Source organism: Narcine bancroftii, chromosome 3 (genome assembly GCF_036971445.1).
Source record: "Narcine bancroftii isolate sNarBan1 chromosome 3, sNarBan1.hap1, whole genome shotgun sequence".
Lineage (NCBI taxonomy): Eukaryota > Metazoa > Chordata > Chondrichthyes > Torpediniformes > Narcinidae > Narcine > Narcine bancroftii.
This window is the reverse complement of record NC_091471.1, coordinates 88,148,705-88,163,332: the sequence shown is the minus strand read 5'-3', so window position 1 is coordinate 88,163,332 and position 14,628 is coordinate 88,148,705. Positions and strand designations below refer to the sequence as shown.

The window sequence follows — 14,628 nt, the reverse complement described above, 5'->3', positions numbered from 1 at the left end:
AATATGAAGCCCTCAAAAAGGTAGTGGACACAGCCCAGGACATAACAGGCAAAACTTTCTTGACTACTAAGAACATCTTCAGGTAATGCTGTCAAGGCAGAGCAACCATTAAAGACCCTCACCATTCAGCACACACTCTATTTTTGCTGCTGCCATCAGGAATAAGGTATAGGTGCCATAAGACTCACACCACCAGGTTCAGGAACAGCTGCTACCCCTCCACCATCAGACCAACGACAAGCTTAATCAGAAACTCATTTAAGTACTTTTACTTTTGCGCTTCATGATTTTCTTTTTGTTCTCTCTTTATTGCAGTCAGTTTGTTCACATTCATTATCTGTTAACTGTTTGTTTACATGTGTTTGCTATGTACAGTTTATTTTTTTGCACTACTAATTAGTGGTAATTCTGTCTCACCACAGGAAAAAGGAATCTCAGGGTTGTATGTTATGTCATGTAAATACTCTGATAATAAATCTGAAATCTAAAAATCTGAATAGAATCTTTACAGGAGACAAGGAGAGAAGAGGTATAATCAAGGTTACTGTGGGAGTTGGTAGGTTATATCTTGGAGACTTTGTCTCCCAAGATGAAAACTGAGAGATCGAGAAAGGGGAAGGTGTTGCTGGAGATGGAGCAAGTGAATTTAAGGTCAGGGTGAAAGTTAGCAGGGAAGTGGATGAAAGCATGAACCATCATGAGTGGAGGAGGCATCACCAATGTTGCACAGAATGATCTTGATTCTTTAACAGTCTAGCCACATAACTAAATTGCTCATTCTCATAAATTTCTCCCGCACATCTCGAAATGGACACAATTCTCGATATGCTTGATAACCCTAACTCCTTTTCTCTTTTATTCTGTGCTTCTATATAGTCTGACTATCCCAGTTACTCCATTTCATGGCTTTTTCTGCCATTTTCAGTTTTCTATTCATGTTTCCATCACTTCCTTTTCATGCTACCAGCTAACCGCTCCTCAATTTTCCTACCAAGAAATAGAAATGTATGATTGTATACTACTGTAAGGGCTGTACCATGTGACCTACTGCATTCTGTGTGTGGCAAAAATGTTCAATGTAGAAATTTTCAAAACCCTCTCTCCTTCCTTTGAGTAACAAACATGTTACCAGTTATTGATCAAGAATTGAGGAAGATGCCATCCTCACTGTTGACTCTCTTAGCTTGCATCTTCTGCAAAATTATACATTTTGACTGCACACCCAAATCTAAATAATTTTTAAAAATATTTTAGTATGATGTATTTCTCAGATATACTGAAAACGTCAGAGCAGTTTGACTCTGGTTTGCTCGTGTCGCCTACTTTCGAAAGTATGAACATTCTTGCACTGGTGCAAAAGATCCAATTTTCTTCAGTAAACAAGATCAAGAAAAAAGTCAACACTTAGACTTAACGTAATAATTATTTAATTAATGTAAAATGTGTTTGCATTAAACAGTCCGAATTATCTCTGGCATAGCTAAGAACATCATACATTACACAATTCATATCATGCTTTTATTTTCTATTATAAACAAAATGTCATAATGCTACAAGGTAATTGTATACATAGCTATAGATACATTTTATATTTTAATATATTGCACATTAGGTTGAGTTGCTCTTTTCAATTTAACAAAATTAAACAAAGTGTAGTACTGGGGATTGAATTTATATTGCTGGGAATGACATGTTACATAGCTATAAATTAACCCTTTTTTGTTGAATGTATGTGCAACAAAATTATGATTTGAAAGTAAAACAAAATTGTATCAGTAATGGGATTTGTAATATTGGCAATCTTTGTAACTCCACAGTAGCCACCTGACTCATTGAGTATTCCTAATGGTTTTGTTGAACTGTTCTCAAAAATCATTTAAAAATATTTAGCATTGAGGAACATCTGTATTTTGCTCTCTAAATAGTGAGTTTGCAGATTATTTGTTATATTTCTTTAAGAAACATCATGCACCAGATAGCACAAAGGCTTTTCACTTAAATCTTTTTTCTCCTGGTATAAATTGACGTTTGCCTCAAGACAGATTAACGCGATCACTTTCAGCTTCAGCCTCTGGGAATGACGTCATGGACTGCATGAACCTGGCTAATATTGATTAAAATGAGGGAATCCACATCACCAGTTCGGCACTATGGTGGCAAAGTTAGAAATTACCAATTTTGTTTCCTTCTTCATTCTGTCTCTAATGAAGTTTATGTCATAGATATCAATAATAAAGCATTGAGTATAAAAGTTGAGAAATCATATTGCAGTTGTATAAACCTTTATTTAGACTTCATTTGGAGTGCTGTATGCCATCTAGTTGCTGCATCACAGGAACAATATGGAAGCTTTGGTGGGGGTGCATGTGGTTCACTAAGTTGTTGACCAGATTGGAGAGTATTTGATATATTGAGAGGTTGGACAAACTTAGGTGCTTTCACTTGAACATCGGAGGCTGAGTGGAGACTTGGTAGCAGTTTATAAAATATGACAAGCATAGATAAGGAGAAGGAGTATTTTTCCCAGAGTGCAATTGTCATATATAGAAGGCCATAACGTTACAGTGAGAGGGGGGAAGATAAAAGGAGATTTGTGAGGTAAATATTTACACAAAGAGTGGGAAGTGTCCCAACCATGTTGCCAAGGGAGGAGGTGAGGCAGATGCGATAGTAATGTTCAAGAGGAATTTAGACAAGCACATGATTAGATATGAAATAGAGGGATACCAAGCTTGTGTTGGCAGAAAGGATTTGATTGGCATCAAGGATGGTGCAGACGTGGTGGGGCAAAGGACCTGTTCCTGTGCTGTTAAGGGTTCCTGTGAAGTGATTCTTAATTATACTTGAATTAATTAATGCCAACTGTTCCAGGAAGCTTGTTCTTCAGATACACCACTCTCCTTCCAAAGACAAGTTCTGAATGCATCTCTCTTCAACAATCTTTGGCTGTACTTCAACAAAAAAGTGAAGTAATTTGGCCTTACAGAAGATAGTCTGATAGGAATCAAAATTAGTGATCATGTAAATCATCTCTTATCTTTCCATTATCAACTAAACATATGTAATTAGTTCCTTATAATCCTTCACCCAGGTTGTCTTCTGCTTCTTTAAAGTCAATGCACCAATCATTTGTAATGTGACAGTATTATTCCATTATATTAATTCAATATTTTTAGTACAGATCTAAGTTTCTCTGCTGAGATGAATATTGAGCATTTTTCCAGTATTTTCAATGTTGTGGTCAATTGAGTTACCCTACCCACAGCATTCTCATTTTTCAGGTTTTTCTTTATATTTCATTAAAATCCATTTTTCGATTCTCTGTCCACAAATGAGATACTATATATTTTTTTCAGACTGAATTCCATCTGTCATCCAAATTTATTATGTACATTTCAAATCCTACTGCAGCTTACATTGTTCAACTTTGAAGTCCATGAAATTTCTGCCATATGTCATCATCGCACAGAAAGGTTGCTTCCACGACTGTGAATTAGAGGGGTTCAATTGCACTGATTATCTGGAAGACTGAAGAAGCAAGGAATACACTGAGTGATACTGATGAGGTAAGCAATCTATTTATGACTACATTTAAACACATATTGTCTTTTTTGCAAATTCAGCCCAGGGGCTCTTTATTCCAGAGCAGTATTAAGGAAATATTTGTGCCATTTTATTTGAGTTCAGCTGTGAGTTTCACGTAACTTATTCATACATTCTCTCAAGCTACAAAAAAAACCAAAGTGGATTTATTTTTTTATTTATAGGAATTAATCTTTTGAAAGTTCAACATATGAAAATCAAATTTAGGCTATATATCTGGGCCAAACACTACCACGAATACATAATAATTTTCAAAAAAATTTTCAGAGAAGAATAAAAATACAAAATAATGACCATCCTGTTCAGCAAAAATAAAACGGATATTTACGATAAAGAGTAGGAGAAAGAAATATCTTCTAAAAGAAGCATTTGTTTTGAAGAATTAATACTGACATTTAATTTTTCCTTCAGTTTCTTTCAGTATCCTAGCTTGACACAAGACAGCAAAGTCCAAAGAATCTTCGTTTCCTCCTTCTCACCAGGGGATATGGTGTCAGATTGAGGAGACTGCTATCATCTGTGAAGGAAATGTGTAATTCAAGATTAAATATCATTTTTAATATTTTTCTGAGATATGTATAGATTAAAGCACATAAGATTGTACATCTGTAAATGGAAATTAGTTTGTATAGTTATAGTTCAGTTCAAACTAATTATGGGAAATAATTTACCATTCGGATCAGAAATGCATGTCAGCCTTTCTGGATTTAGCACCACTTTGTGCTTGGTCATTTGATGAAGAGAAGTAAAATTAGGAGGGCACTTCAGCTTTATCAAACTTTATTTCTTCTGAGATTGTTCATAAATAAACGAAAGACAAAAGAGTACCAGGACAAACACACAGCAAGTATAAAATTAATCAAATAATTTGGAAATATCCCATGGAGAAAAAGAATTAGAAACTAGTGTAACAAAAGTATGAGCTGATTCAAAGAGGAGAAAGATTTGGAGGTAGAAGGAATAATTCAGAAAAGAGACAGGTCCAACACACTAATCAGCAGAACGTTCTATTTAAGAGAGATTGCAATGAATGCTGTGACTCTGCTCAATAGTCTATAATATTTATTATCTGAAGAAGTCAGAATGAGAATAACTGGAAAAATATAAGTGGGATTAATCCATCATAATGCAGACCAATAAAATATTGAAATACTGCAACAATGATATTAATTGTACAGCACCTTTATAGAAAGTTGCCTGATGGTACTTCAAATATATATAGGCAATGATTAAAAAAAGAGGAAATATACGTTACAAGTTTAATCAAAGAATGTGTTTTATGGAGATGTTTAGATCAAGAGAGGTAATGTGGTAGAGGGTTTTAATGAGAGTTTCAAGATGGCTGTTTCCATCAATGGCACCACAGAAGGGAGAACTGCACAAATGTTTGAATTCTATGATTGAAGCACCATTGTGCAGGATTAGGTGAAAGGTGTTTTTCAGAGACAGACCAGCAATATTAAAGTTGAAACAGTGGAGGATGGTAAAGCCACATTGGTCAATGAAGACCAGTCCAAAGTGTACATGGTTTGAAGTTCCATTGAAGCACAAGTCCAGAAAATAATCGACTTGAATCATTCAGAATTGATGAGAGCATGAATGACAACATGGCCAAAATGGAAATATAGAGATAGAGGGATCTTTCAAGTGGGCGAGGCTCAATGACTTCAGAGGTGCTCTCAAGGAAGCCTCAGTACATTACTTAACTGCATCTTGTAGTGGTTTTTGCTGCAACCATGATGAGGGAGTAAAGATTTAAGGTTGTGGAAGCGTTTCATCATCATTAGTGAGACATTTCAGCATCCCATTTGATAATGAAACACAGAAAATCTTGAAAACCAAATCTATACCAAGAGCATCAATATATCTCCTTTATCCCAAGTATTTTCATGGGTATTTAAAAAAAAAAAATATCGTCATATTACGAGAAGTTGAGGCAGGTTATTAAAAGCTTAATCAAAGAGGGAAACTTTGATAAGAATTTTAACAGAAGTTAAGATTGAAACATAAGAGAATTATTGGCAGGTTAGAATTAAGTATGAGGCTTAGAACTTTGATAGTAGGAGGTAAATTGGAAGAATTAAAATCTGAGAAGTTCCAGGATTCTGAATTGAGTAAATGGTGTCTCCATAGTATTGTACTTCAGTATTATGCAGTGGAGGATCCATCTTCACTTATGAACAGTTGGAATAACATAATTTAACTTCTGTTATTGAGATTTCCAGCATCTGTACTTTTTATTTTACGTTCATTTATTTTTAATCAACTACTGGTGGCTTAAAAATATGGGCAAGCTTAATTAAACTGAATTAATTTTAAGTTATTAATTTTAAACAATCTGTTGATGACATATACCTATTCAAAAAGAAATGGTCAGCAAATGGATCTGCACATATCACTTTCTGCACTTACATTGAAATATAGCATAGAGTCATTGAGTTTTACAGCACAGAAATAGGCCTTTTGGCCCAACTTGTCCATGCTGACCAGGGTGTTTACCTAGGCTAGTCCCATTTTCCTGTGTTTGGTCCATTGTCCTCTAAACATTTTCTAACCATGTACCTATCTAAATGTCTTTTAAATGCTGCTGTGGCTTCTTCTATCATCACAGCTTTTCTGTCGCATAATAGATAAACAGGAGCAAAACAAAATATGTTCTGTATTCAGGTATCATGGAAATGCTGCTAGGATACAGAAGAAAAATTACATATGGATATTCTATATTCACAATTTGTTTTGTTTTGTTAACAGGAACAATAATAATGATTGACAATTGCAAAGTTTTAATTGGAATTTAACCCTCTGCATTATTTTCTCTAAACAAACTGAGAAAAAATATCTAAGATGAAGTTAAATGCTTCTTTTTGTAGTACTTTGGACATCAGCTGGATTCTCTACAGAGGCTGCTATTTAAAGTTAGCAGTTCCCAGCTGTGTTGCAGGTCAGGTTGTTTGAAAGTTTATGAAAATTGACGATCTGCCCATTTCAGCCCACAGGCTGCTCTTTTGTTTCCAACTAAGGACTGCACTGGTGTGAAGTCTGCAGCCATCACCAAGCTTCCACTAGGAAAGAACTTAAAATTTGGCAAATAAAGAATGATACTTGCCTTGGTTCTTTAATGGTAAAGGCATAGTCTCCCTGAGTTTGCTGAGAAGATTTTTCATTTCTCGTATGTCTCTGTAAAAAGGATAATTAAATGAGAAAGTAAATAGAACACAATTCAAAATTAAAATGTTCACTAACCTTTCAGTATTTTCTATGTCTGTGGAAACATGCCACGAATATGGTTGAAGATCTTGGAGAGGAGAGGATGGTGTATCTTCTAAGATTGGAGCTTGAGAACTTTCTTCCTTTCTACTGTCTATTTCTTTGGGAATCATCAAGGTGTCCTTTTCTTTAAAATTAAGAAAGGAAAATAACAGCAATGATCGTAATTAATTGCCACTGTCCACTATCTTTGAAATTCCTGTTTGCGAGGTTTCCATTAAATATTGGCTCAATAACAATATTCATTTAAATGCACTGATACAATGGCTGAAATGTTTCAGCAGAATATAACTAAGTTCAATAAACAGAGCTATTTCTTGCCAGATAATCTTGCCTGATCATGCTCACCAGGTTAGTTAGGAACTTACAAGAAAATGACAGTAATTTTGGGGAGTCTTTGTATCTCACATTAGAACTCTTATTTCTTTTGATAAAGGACATCTACCCAGCTTGGTTTATTACCTTTTGGGTGTTTACATAAAATCACAAGTAGGGCAATCAAGCCCTCAGTCTCATTATTATAAGACTTTAATTTAAACTTACCTGAGCCAGCGTGTACAGCTTTTGTGGGATAGAGTCAATTTCTAACACGTTTTCTGTGAGGCATTAGATCCTAACTTATCTCTAGAATTGTCTGGCTCTGCCTTTACTGTATTGAATTAGAATTAGAATTGACAATGAATTGTGACTTTATTAATGACAATTGTATCCCCTCTGAGAAGTGAAAGCAAAGACAAATGCCACGCGTGACTTTGACCCTTCAACTTGCTCCCCATCAAACACTAGACTTAGCTCCATATCCCATAACTTCCTGACCCTCTAGGTCCAGACTTCAAGGTCTGGACCATCTAAGCCCAAAAGCCCTAACCTTCCAATTCCTGGAGGCTATGACCCCTCTTCAACTGTTCACACTTCTCCATTTTTTTCTGGAGAATTTGAGGATTGTATGTCTTTAGTCCTGTATTCTCCACCAGCAGAATGGGTTTTGCTATTTCTATCCAATCAAATACATAAACCCCAAATCAATATTTGAGAGAATACAGGCTTAACATGTATCTCCATTCATCTTATAATCTTTGGAGTTGTAACACTCTAGCACACCATAGTGCCCAAATGTGTCCACAGGATTCCAGAAGGCTTTGGATACCTATGTAACATTTCCATGCCTTTAGGTTCTGACCTCTAATTATAAAGACTATTTTTTTGTTTTGTATTTAAACACAAACTGGTACATTATTGTCACCAGGCCCATAAATCTCTTTGCAGATCTACTGTCCTTACAATTTTATCGTTGAAATATCTTTTGGATGTTTGCTTTCCAGGGCATCAAATGGATAATCTTATCCTCAACTGTGTTCGAATTCACCTGTCACTGTTTTAGATACCTATGTCCCCAAGCACTCTACTCTTAATCATGGTGTCATGGACATGCTTGGTATAGTGGTAAAGCTCTCAATGGTATAATTTGTTAATAGAACCCTAATAAAGCTTGGTCAGCATGGACAAGATGAGATGAAGGGCTCCTTTCCATGCAGTAGAGCTCCATGACTCAATATTGTGAATAGTTGAGTGTTCAGCACAGATCCTTGTGCATTGCCTTCCAATTCAAAGATCCAATAATTATCTATACTCTTTGAATTCTACAACCTAACTGCTATCCTTACCAGATAAATGATATACTTTAATTCTAGAAACTTTATTTTTAGCTAAGAATTTCTCTTAAAGTTTCCAGCAAATTTGTTTTATTAACACTACAAGATTTTTATGCTTGAGTTCCACTTTTGATCCAAAATCTTTTCAATGGGAACACATTTCAGAGGATTTACAAGACATTCTGCCAAATTTACATCTCTCTTGAACCTCTGGCCATTAATTTTAAGGAACGTTTTGTCACCATTAAAATGACTCTCAATCCCCACATTGTTGAGCAACGTTCATGCTCGTAACCTGAAGTTTCAAGATTTCTACACCATGCAAGATGTAAAAACGTAAATGAATACATTCCAAATTAGATTTTGAAAACATTAAGACATGTACACTGAACTCACTTGGAGGATGCACTTAATTCCCATTCTCCCAGAAGTGAGTGGCAACCTTTTATTTCCCAGCTGGTTTGGGAAGGTTTGACTATAAATATATAACGGGATTGACTATAAATATATAACGGGAATTATCCCGGCAAAACAGGTAGGATTTTATTGTATGAATTTCAGAACCAATAGAGAAATCTGAAAAAAGCTGACTAATTAATAATTTCATTCCACTCATGAACTTAATAATATATCTATGCAGATTTCAGTGATTTTCAACAAAATTAGGTGTATATTTCCATCTTCATGAAGTTGAATTTTACTTTAATTATTTAAACAGATTGTTTATTTTATTCTTTAGGGGAATTTTCATTTGATTTAACATAACAAAATTGAACAAACGGAACATTGATTCAATACTGACCATTTACCTGAAATTAGGTTGTAAAGCAGAAGGCTCAGTAAAATAAGAGTGAGGTCAAAACAAGAAGAGTACAGTATTTGCTCACTGTTATTTTCAAGCAGGTGTTAATCTAGAATACTGCTGCATATTTCAGAAGTAATCAGGAGGCCGATACCCAAAGAACCTCAATCAGTAAATTGAGATTTTATATGTCCCGAAGCTCATTTAGAAAGGAATTTATTATTTTTAACCAGTGTGCATTAGGAAATTAGGTCAAGCAACAGAACTAAAAATGCTTGTGCCATAGGTAGGAAGATGTGAATGCAGCTCAAGCTGTAGCTACAATTAAAGGGAAACAAAAAAGTATGACGTTGAGCTCTATTTTCTCAGCTAAGTTGAGTACTTTATGATTGTGGGGGAGCTGCTGTTTTGGTGGGTGAGGTCTTCATGCCTCCAAAACCATGTCACAGAGTTCCAAATATAAAAAGAATGAAGAAGAATATTTCCATATTAAGCTCGATGTTATGAACAATGCTGATAATTACCGGTTGGTGATAATTGCATTCCATGCAGGAAAGCTGTCCCAAGGAAAGCTAAGTTCTCCAGCTAGTACAGAGCTCTTGGAGTGATTTGTGAGGCTGGGGCCTCTGTGTGAGGAAGACTGGCCATTCTTGGATTCAAGATACAAATCTTAGGATTGTGCTATTCATGCCGGTTAAAGTATTTACTCTTAATTGGTTGTGATGCATATTTTTGAGAATTAGTTGTAATTGGCAGTAACTTGCTGTCCTGATGTCTGAACTAATTAATATAAATGTAGCTGTAGGACTCATTAAATGTTACTCATAACTTTGGGTTCCGATTGGAAACCAAATAGTTGGGGAAAATAAGAAATTTTCCATTGCTCTCTGGAGATTAAGAATTTGTCGAGAATATGCCCTTTACAAGAGTCCTTGCAGATTAGAAAAGACGGGGTGCTTCCCTTCCCAATCCATTCTAGCACCAGGCTATTCAGGTTCTGTGGAATCAGACGCTAGCCACATATTGTGGCTCTGGCGTGGGAACGTGGCTCTTTTGCACATATAGCATGGTTTCTTCAGAGGTCATATTAAGAATATAATTTGGGAGAAATTGTTTTGCATGCTATCTTACCAGATCTACACTCATCAAGACAGACGCCAGAGGAGAAAATGTATATTCAAGAGGGAAATGTTTTTGTGTATTTTGGTTAGTATGGTTCATAGTGTGAAAAAAAAAACACCCCAGATGGGGGGCAAACTTGTCATTGAGCAACTTTTCTTGTGGCATTTTAATAGCAGGCCATAGCTATATTTAATTTTTAAAGGGGATGAGTGACCAACAACAATAATTGATTCTTCATAGATTTCTGGCTGAAATTATTAATACAATGAGTGCTGAGTTTACAGGATTGTTGCAGATACTTAAATGGGTTAATGAATCAATGTGCTAAAAGTGAAGATTCCTGATCCCTGCAGAAGCAATGGTTTTGCCTCCTTCTCACACAGGGAGGACAATCTGGTTAATTGAAAAAATAAGAAAAGTATATAGAATAGAAAAGTTATTTGAATGGGAGACTTCAATTAATCCAATATAAATTAGTAGGACCCAAGAGATATTGAACCAGAGTTGTTAAAATTTATGCAAAACTACTTAACAACTCTATACTTAAGGAGAACCCTCAGAGGCTATGTTACCCATGATATGATATTCACAACTAACCCAGATAGTGAGCAAGAAATGGAAACCATAGGCTCCAGGGGATAGTAACTTTAGAACAATCAATTTGATATGATCATAAGATTATTATATTTTAAGCCCTGAACCAGATTTGTAACTTTAAAAAGAATAAATTCTAGCAGCAAAAGGAAGAACTGAAACAAACACAAGGATGGTATTTGTCCATATTTCAGTTCAAGACAAATGAAATACCATTGAAAGAATAATACTGGAACATATGCAACTAAAGAAGTGCATTTCTTAAAATATGGAAAGCAGTGATTTTTATGTGATTATTTTAAACTATCCCATGGTGCAAACAATCCATGAAACTGTTTCAATAATGTTTATGGCTCAGCTTCAAAGGAAAAAATCAAATTGGTGTCATTTGAATATTCTGATAATTCTTTGCATAAATACAGAGGTTCCCTCTCATAGACTCTTCTTTTCCCTCTCATAGACTCTTCTTGGCATTATTTACATCCCCGTTTTTTTCAACTCACAACTTTTCCAGACTTAATCATTCCCCAAATTTATGCTGAACTGCTTTAACTAAATACACATGAAAGAAATGGATTAATGCTGTATTCTGCTTAAATGAGAATGAATTTCAAAAGCAGAAATCAACATATAATTAATTTTAACTATATAACCATATTATTGTTTACAGCGCGGAAACAGGCCATGTCGACCCTTCGAGTCCGCGCCAGTTCACTTGAACAATTCCATTAGCTCCCCCCTTCCGCTCTCCACCCATAACCCTCCAATCCCCTCACATCCATGTACACATCCAACTTTCTCTTAAATGACAGAAGGGCCCCTAACACAACTATCTCTTCTGGAAGATCATTCCATCCTGCCACCACTCTCTGAGTGAAAATGTATCCTCTAACATTTCTCCTAAAGTTTTTCCCCCTTACCCTCAACATATGCCGTCTTGTTCCAACCTCCCCTGCCCTCAGGAGAAAGAGTCTATTTACATCTAGTCTATTCCCTTCATAATTTTAAATACCTCTATCAAATCCCCTCTTAACCGTCTACGTTCCAATGAATAAAGTCCCAGTCTCCTTAATCTTTCTCCGTATCTAGAATGCTGTAAGCCAGGCAACATCCTTGTAAATCTTCTCTGCACCCTCTCCACCTTATCTGTATCCTTTCTATAATTTGGAGACCAGAACTGAACACAATACTCCAAACCTGGCCTCACCAATGCCTTAAACAGCTGCAGCATCACCTCCCAGCTCCTATACTCTATACTATGATTTATGAAGGCCAGCATATCATATGCCTTCTTAACCACTCTGTCTACATGGGAATCCACCTTCAATGAACCCTGTACCATAACCCCCAGGTTCCTCTGCGTACCTCAATGTCCTCCCCTTAACTGCATATGTCCTATTTTGGTTATTTTTTTACGAAATGCAGCACCTCGCACTTGTCTACCTTAAATTCCATCTGTCATCATTCAGCCCACTCTTCCAAACAAACCAAATCCTTCTGTAATCCAAGAAAACCTTCCTCACTATCCACCACTCCCCCTATTTTCATATTATCTGCATATTTGCTTACCTAGTTAATCACACCCTCCTCCAAATCATTAATATAAATGATAAACAACAAGGGATCCAGCACCAATCCCTGAGGCACCGTGTTTGTGACAGGCTTCCAACCTGACATACAGTTGTCCACCATGACTCTCTGCTGTCTATCTTCCAGCCATCTCTGAACTCGTCACTATGTCTCTATTAATCCCTATTTTATGTTATGCATCCACCATAAGAAACTGAAGACATGCTTCTATTCCTTTAGATGTAGACAGTTTTTAATCACTTCCACATTTGCATTCTCACATATTCTAAATAGTAAATTAAAATTTTAAAAATCTGAAAATATTTAATACCTTTCCAATGAAGTTGAAGGGATCCTAGTAGACAGACCGATTTCAGCATCTCTGTTGTGTACATTTCCAAACAGCACTGAAGTTGGATGTAAAGCCTGCAAATTTCTGGATGGATTTCCCCATCTTCTGCCCTGTATCACATGTTAATTACAGGATACATCATGAATAATTTTTGATAAAAATATCTGAAATAGTGTATATGGAAATCTGGGGAGACTGCAGTCCTTCCTATTACTAGGTATATTTGTTTGATATAAACTTACTACTGATTCTTTTTCAATAAAAAAGAGAGGATGCAAGACATGCTGGGGCAAATCATATGAATTTCATGGCATATAGGTTCATTTAAATGAGTGCTTATGTAAATGTCACTTAACCAAGTTTATCTGGTTGCATGCTGTATTTATACAACTGGTGAACTCATGGAGGTTTTGCTTACAAGAATAGATTTAAAAGAGAAACTAAGAAAGATTACTAATTACTCCAGCATTATGCACATCCATAGATGATAAAGGCAAAAACTATCAATCAGCAATTAGAAGTTTAGCTGCAAGGCAGCAGCGACTGGAATTGTATTATTGCTCATTACATAATATTTACTCATACAATGAATCTTAGTGTTTTACAAAACAAATATCATGTATTTTGGAAAATATGGCACCCATATTTACAAAAATAGACTCTCTGAAGACCTCATTTCTTGGTAACCTCCAATACTATAAAATTAATGATATAAATGCTCTATACCCTTGGGATTCTTCAGTCCTTCTTTTTCTATTTTCTTTTTTTCTTTCTAGGGGTTTTGGGGGAGGGGAGGTGGGGTTGGTTTATATACCACATGTATAATTGTTTGAAATAACTTCTGAATTGAATGTAATGTAATTTTATTGTGGTTTAAAATTTGTAAATAAAATAATAATTAAAAAATGAATCTTTGTCTTTTCATTCCAGGTAAAATAGAGAAAAGGTACTTCTGCTCTATTTTGAGAAAAAGAATAATAGAGATTGTTAAGTGGGAGCTTTAAGAAAACTGTAATCAAGTCTGCTCAACTTCCCCTTCCCATTTGTTTCCACCTATCACCTATCAGCTTCTGTCCCATCCTCCTCCCTCATACATTGGCAATCTATCCTCATCCTTCTTAGTCTTGATGCAAGGCCTCAACCTAAACCATTGATCTCCTCTACTGATGCTGCTTTAATCCCCTGAGTTCGTCCAGAAATCTGCTTTTTGTTCCATATCTCAGCATCTGCAGTAATTTGAGTGCATTTATTTATTTCCCATTTTATCTTTGAAATATTAATCATCAACATCATGGTACAAATGATCTTTTTAGCGGATCGCGATATGTGGTGCAGAGACTATTTTGGCCATTTCAGAAACATCAAGAACTTTTACGTGTTAAGTTTGCCAGGACAAAATACCACAAATCATATTACCAAAGCAATCTTGTAGAAGTATTCAATGTTTCCTCATGGAGATCATTGCCTATTATCAAGACTCTATTTTTGCATGCATGTGGAAGTATTTTGAAATTTTAATCTTTTTTTAAATTTAAATTTAATATTTTAAAAATTTAGACATACAGCACGGAAACAGGCCCCTCTGTGAGCCTGTGCTACCCAATTACATCCAATTTACCTGGAACCCTCATCAACTTTGAAGGGTGGGAGGAAACCAGGGCACCTGG

The 14,628-nt window shown here is 35.6% G+C and overlaps 1 protein-coding gene across 1 annotated transcript; it reads right to left on the bottom strand.

Annotated features, from left to right (window-relative positions):
- Positions 1-1,616: 1,616 nt before the first annotated feature.
- On the bottom strand, positions 1,617-13,066 carry LOC138756160 (regulator of G-protein signaling 7-binding protein-like). Its single transcript, XM_069922792.1, has 5 exons — positions 12,941-13,066; positions 6,847-6,997; positions 6,710-6,780; positions 3,997-4,120; positions 1,617-3,528 (listed from the first exon to the last, which is right to left on the bottom strand). Exons 1-4 carry the CDS (start codon positions 13,002-13,004, stop codon positions 4,029-4,031), a joined length of 378 nt encoding a protein of 125 aa, XP_069778893.1. The 5' UTR covers positions 13,005-13,066; the 3' UTR covers positions 1,617-3,528; positions 3,997-4,028.
- Positions 13,067-14,628: the final 1,562 nt, after the last annotated feature.

Coding starts and splice junctions, on each gene's coding strand:
- LOC138756160 (XM_069922792.1), bottom strand. CDS start 13,004: ATGTACACAACAGAGATGCTGAAATCGGTCTGTCTACTAGGATCCCTT. Junction 6,998..12,940: donor CCTTCAACTTCATTGGAAAG/GTATTAAATATT, acceptor TTAATTTTAAAG/AAAAGGACACCTTGATGATT. Junction 6,781..6,846: donor GACATAGAAAATACTGAAAG/GTTAGTGAACAT, acceptor TCCTTTTTACAG/AGACATACGAGAAATGAAAA.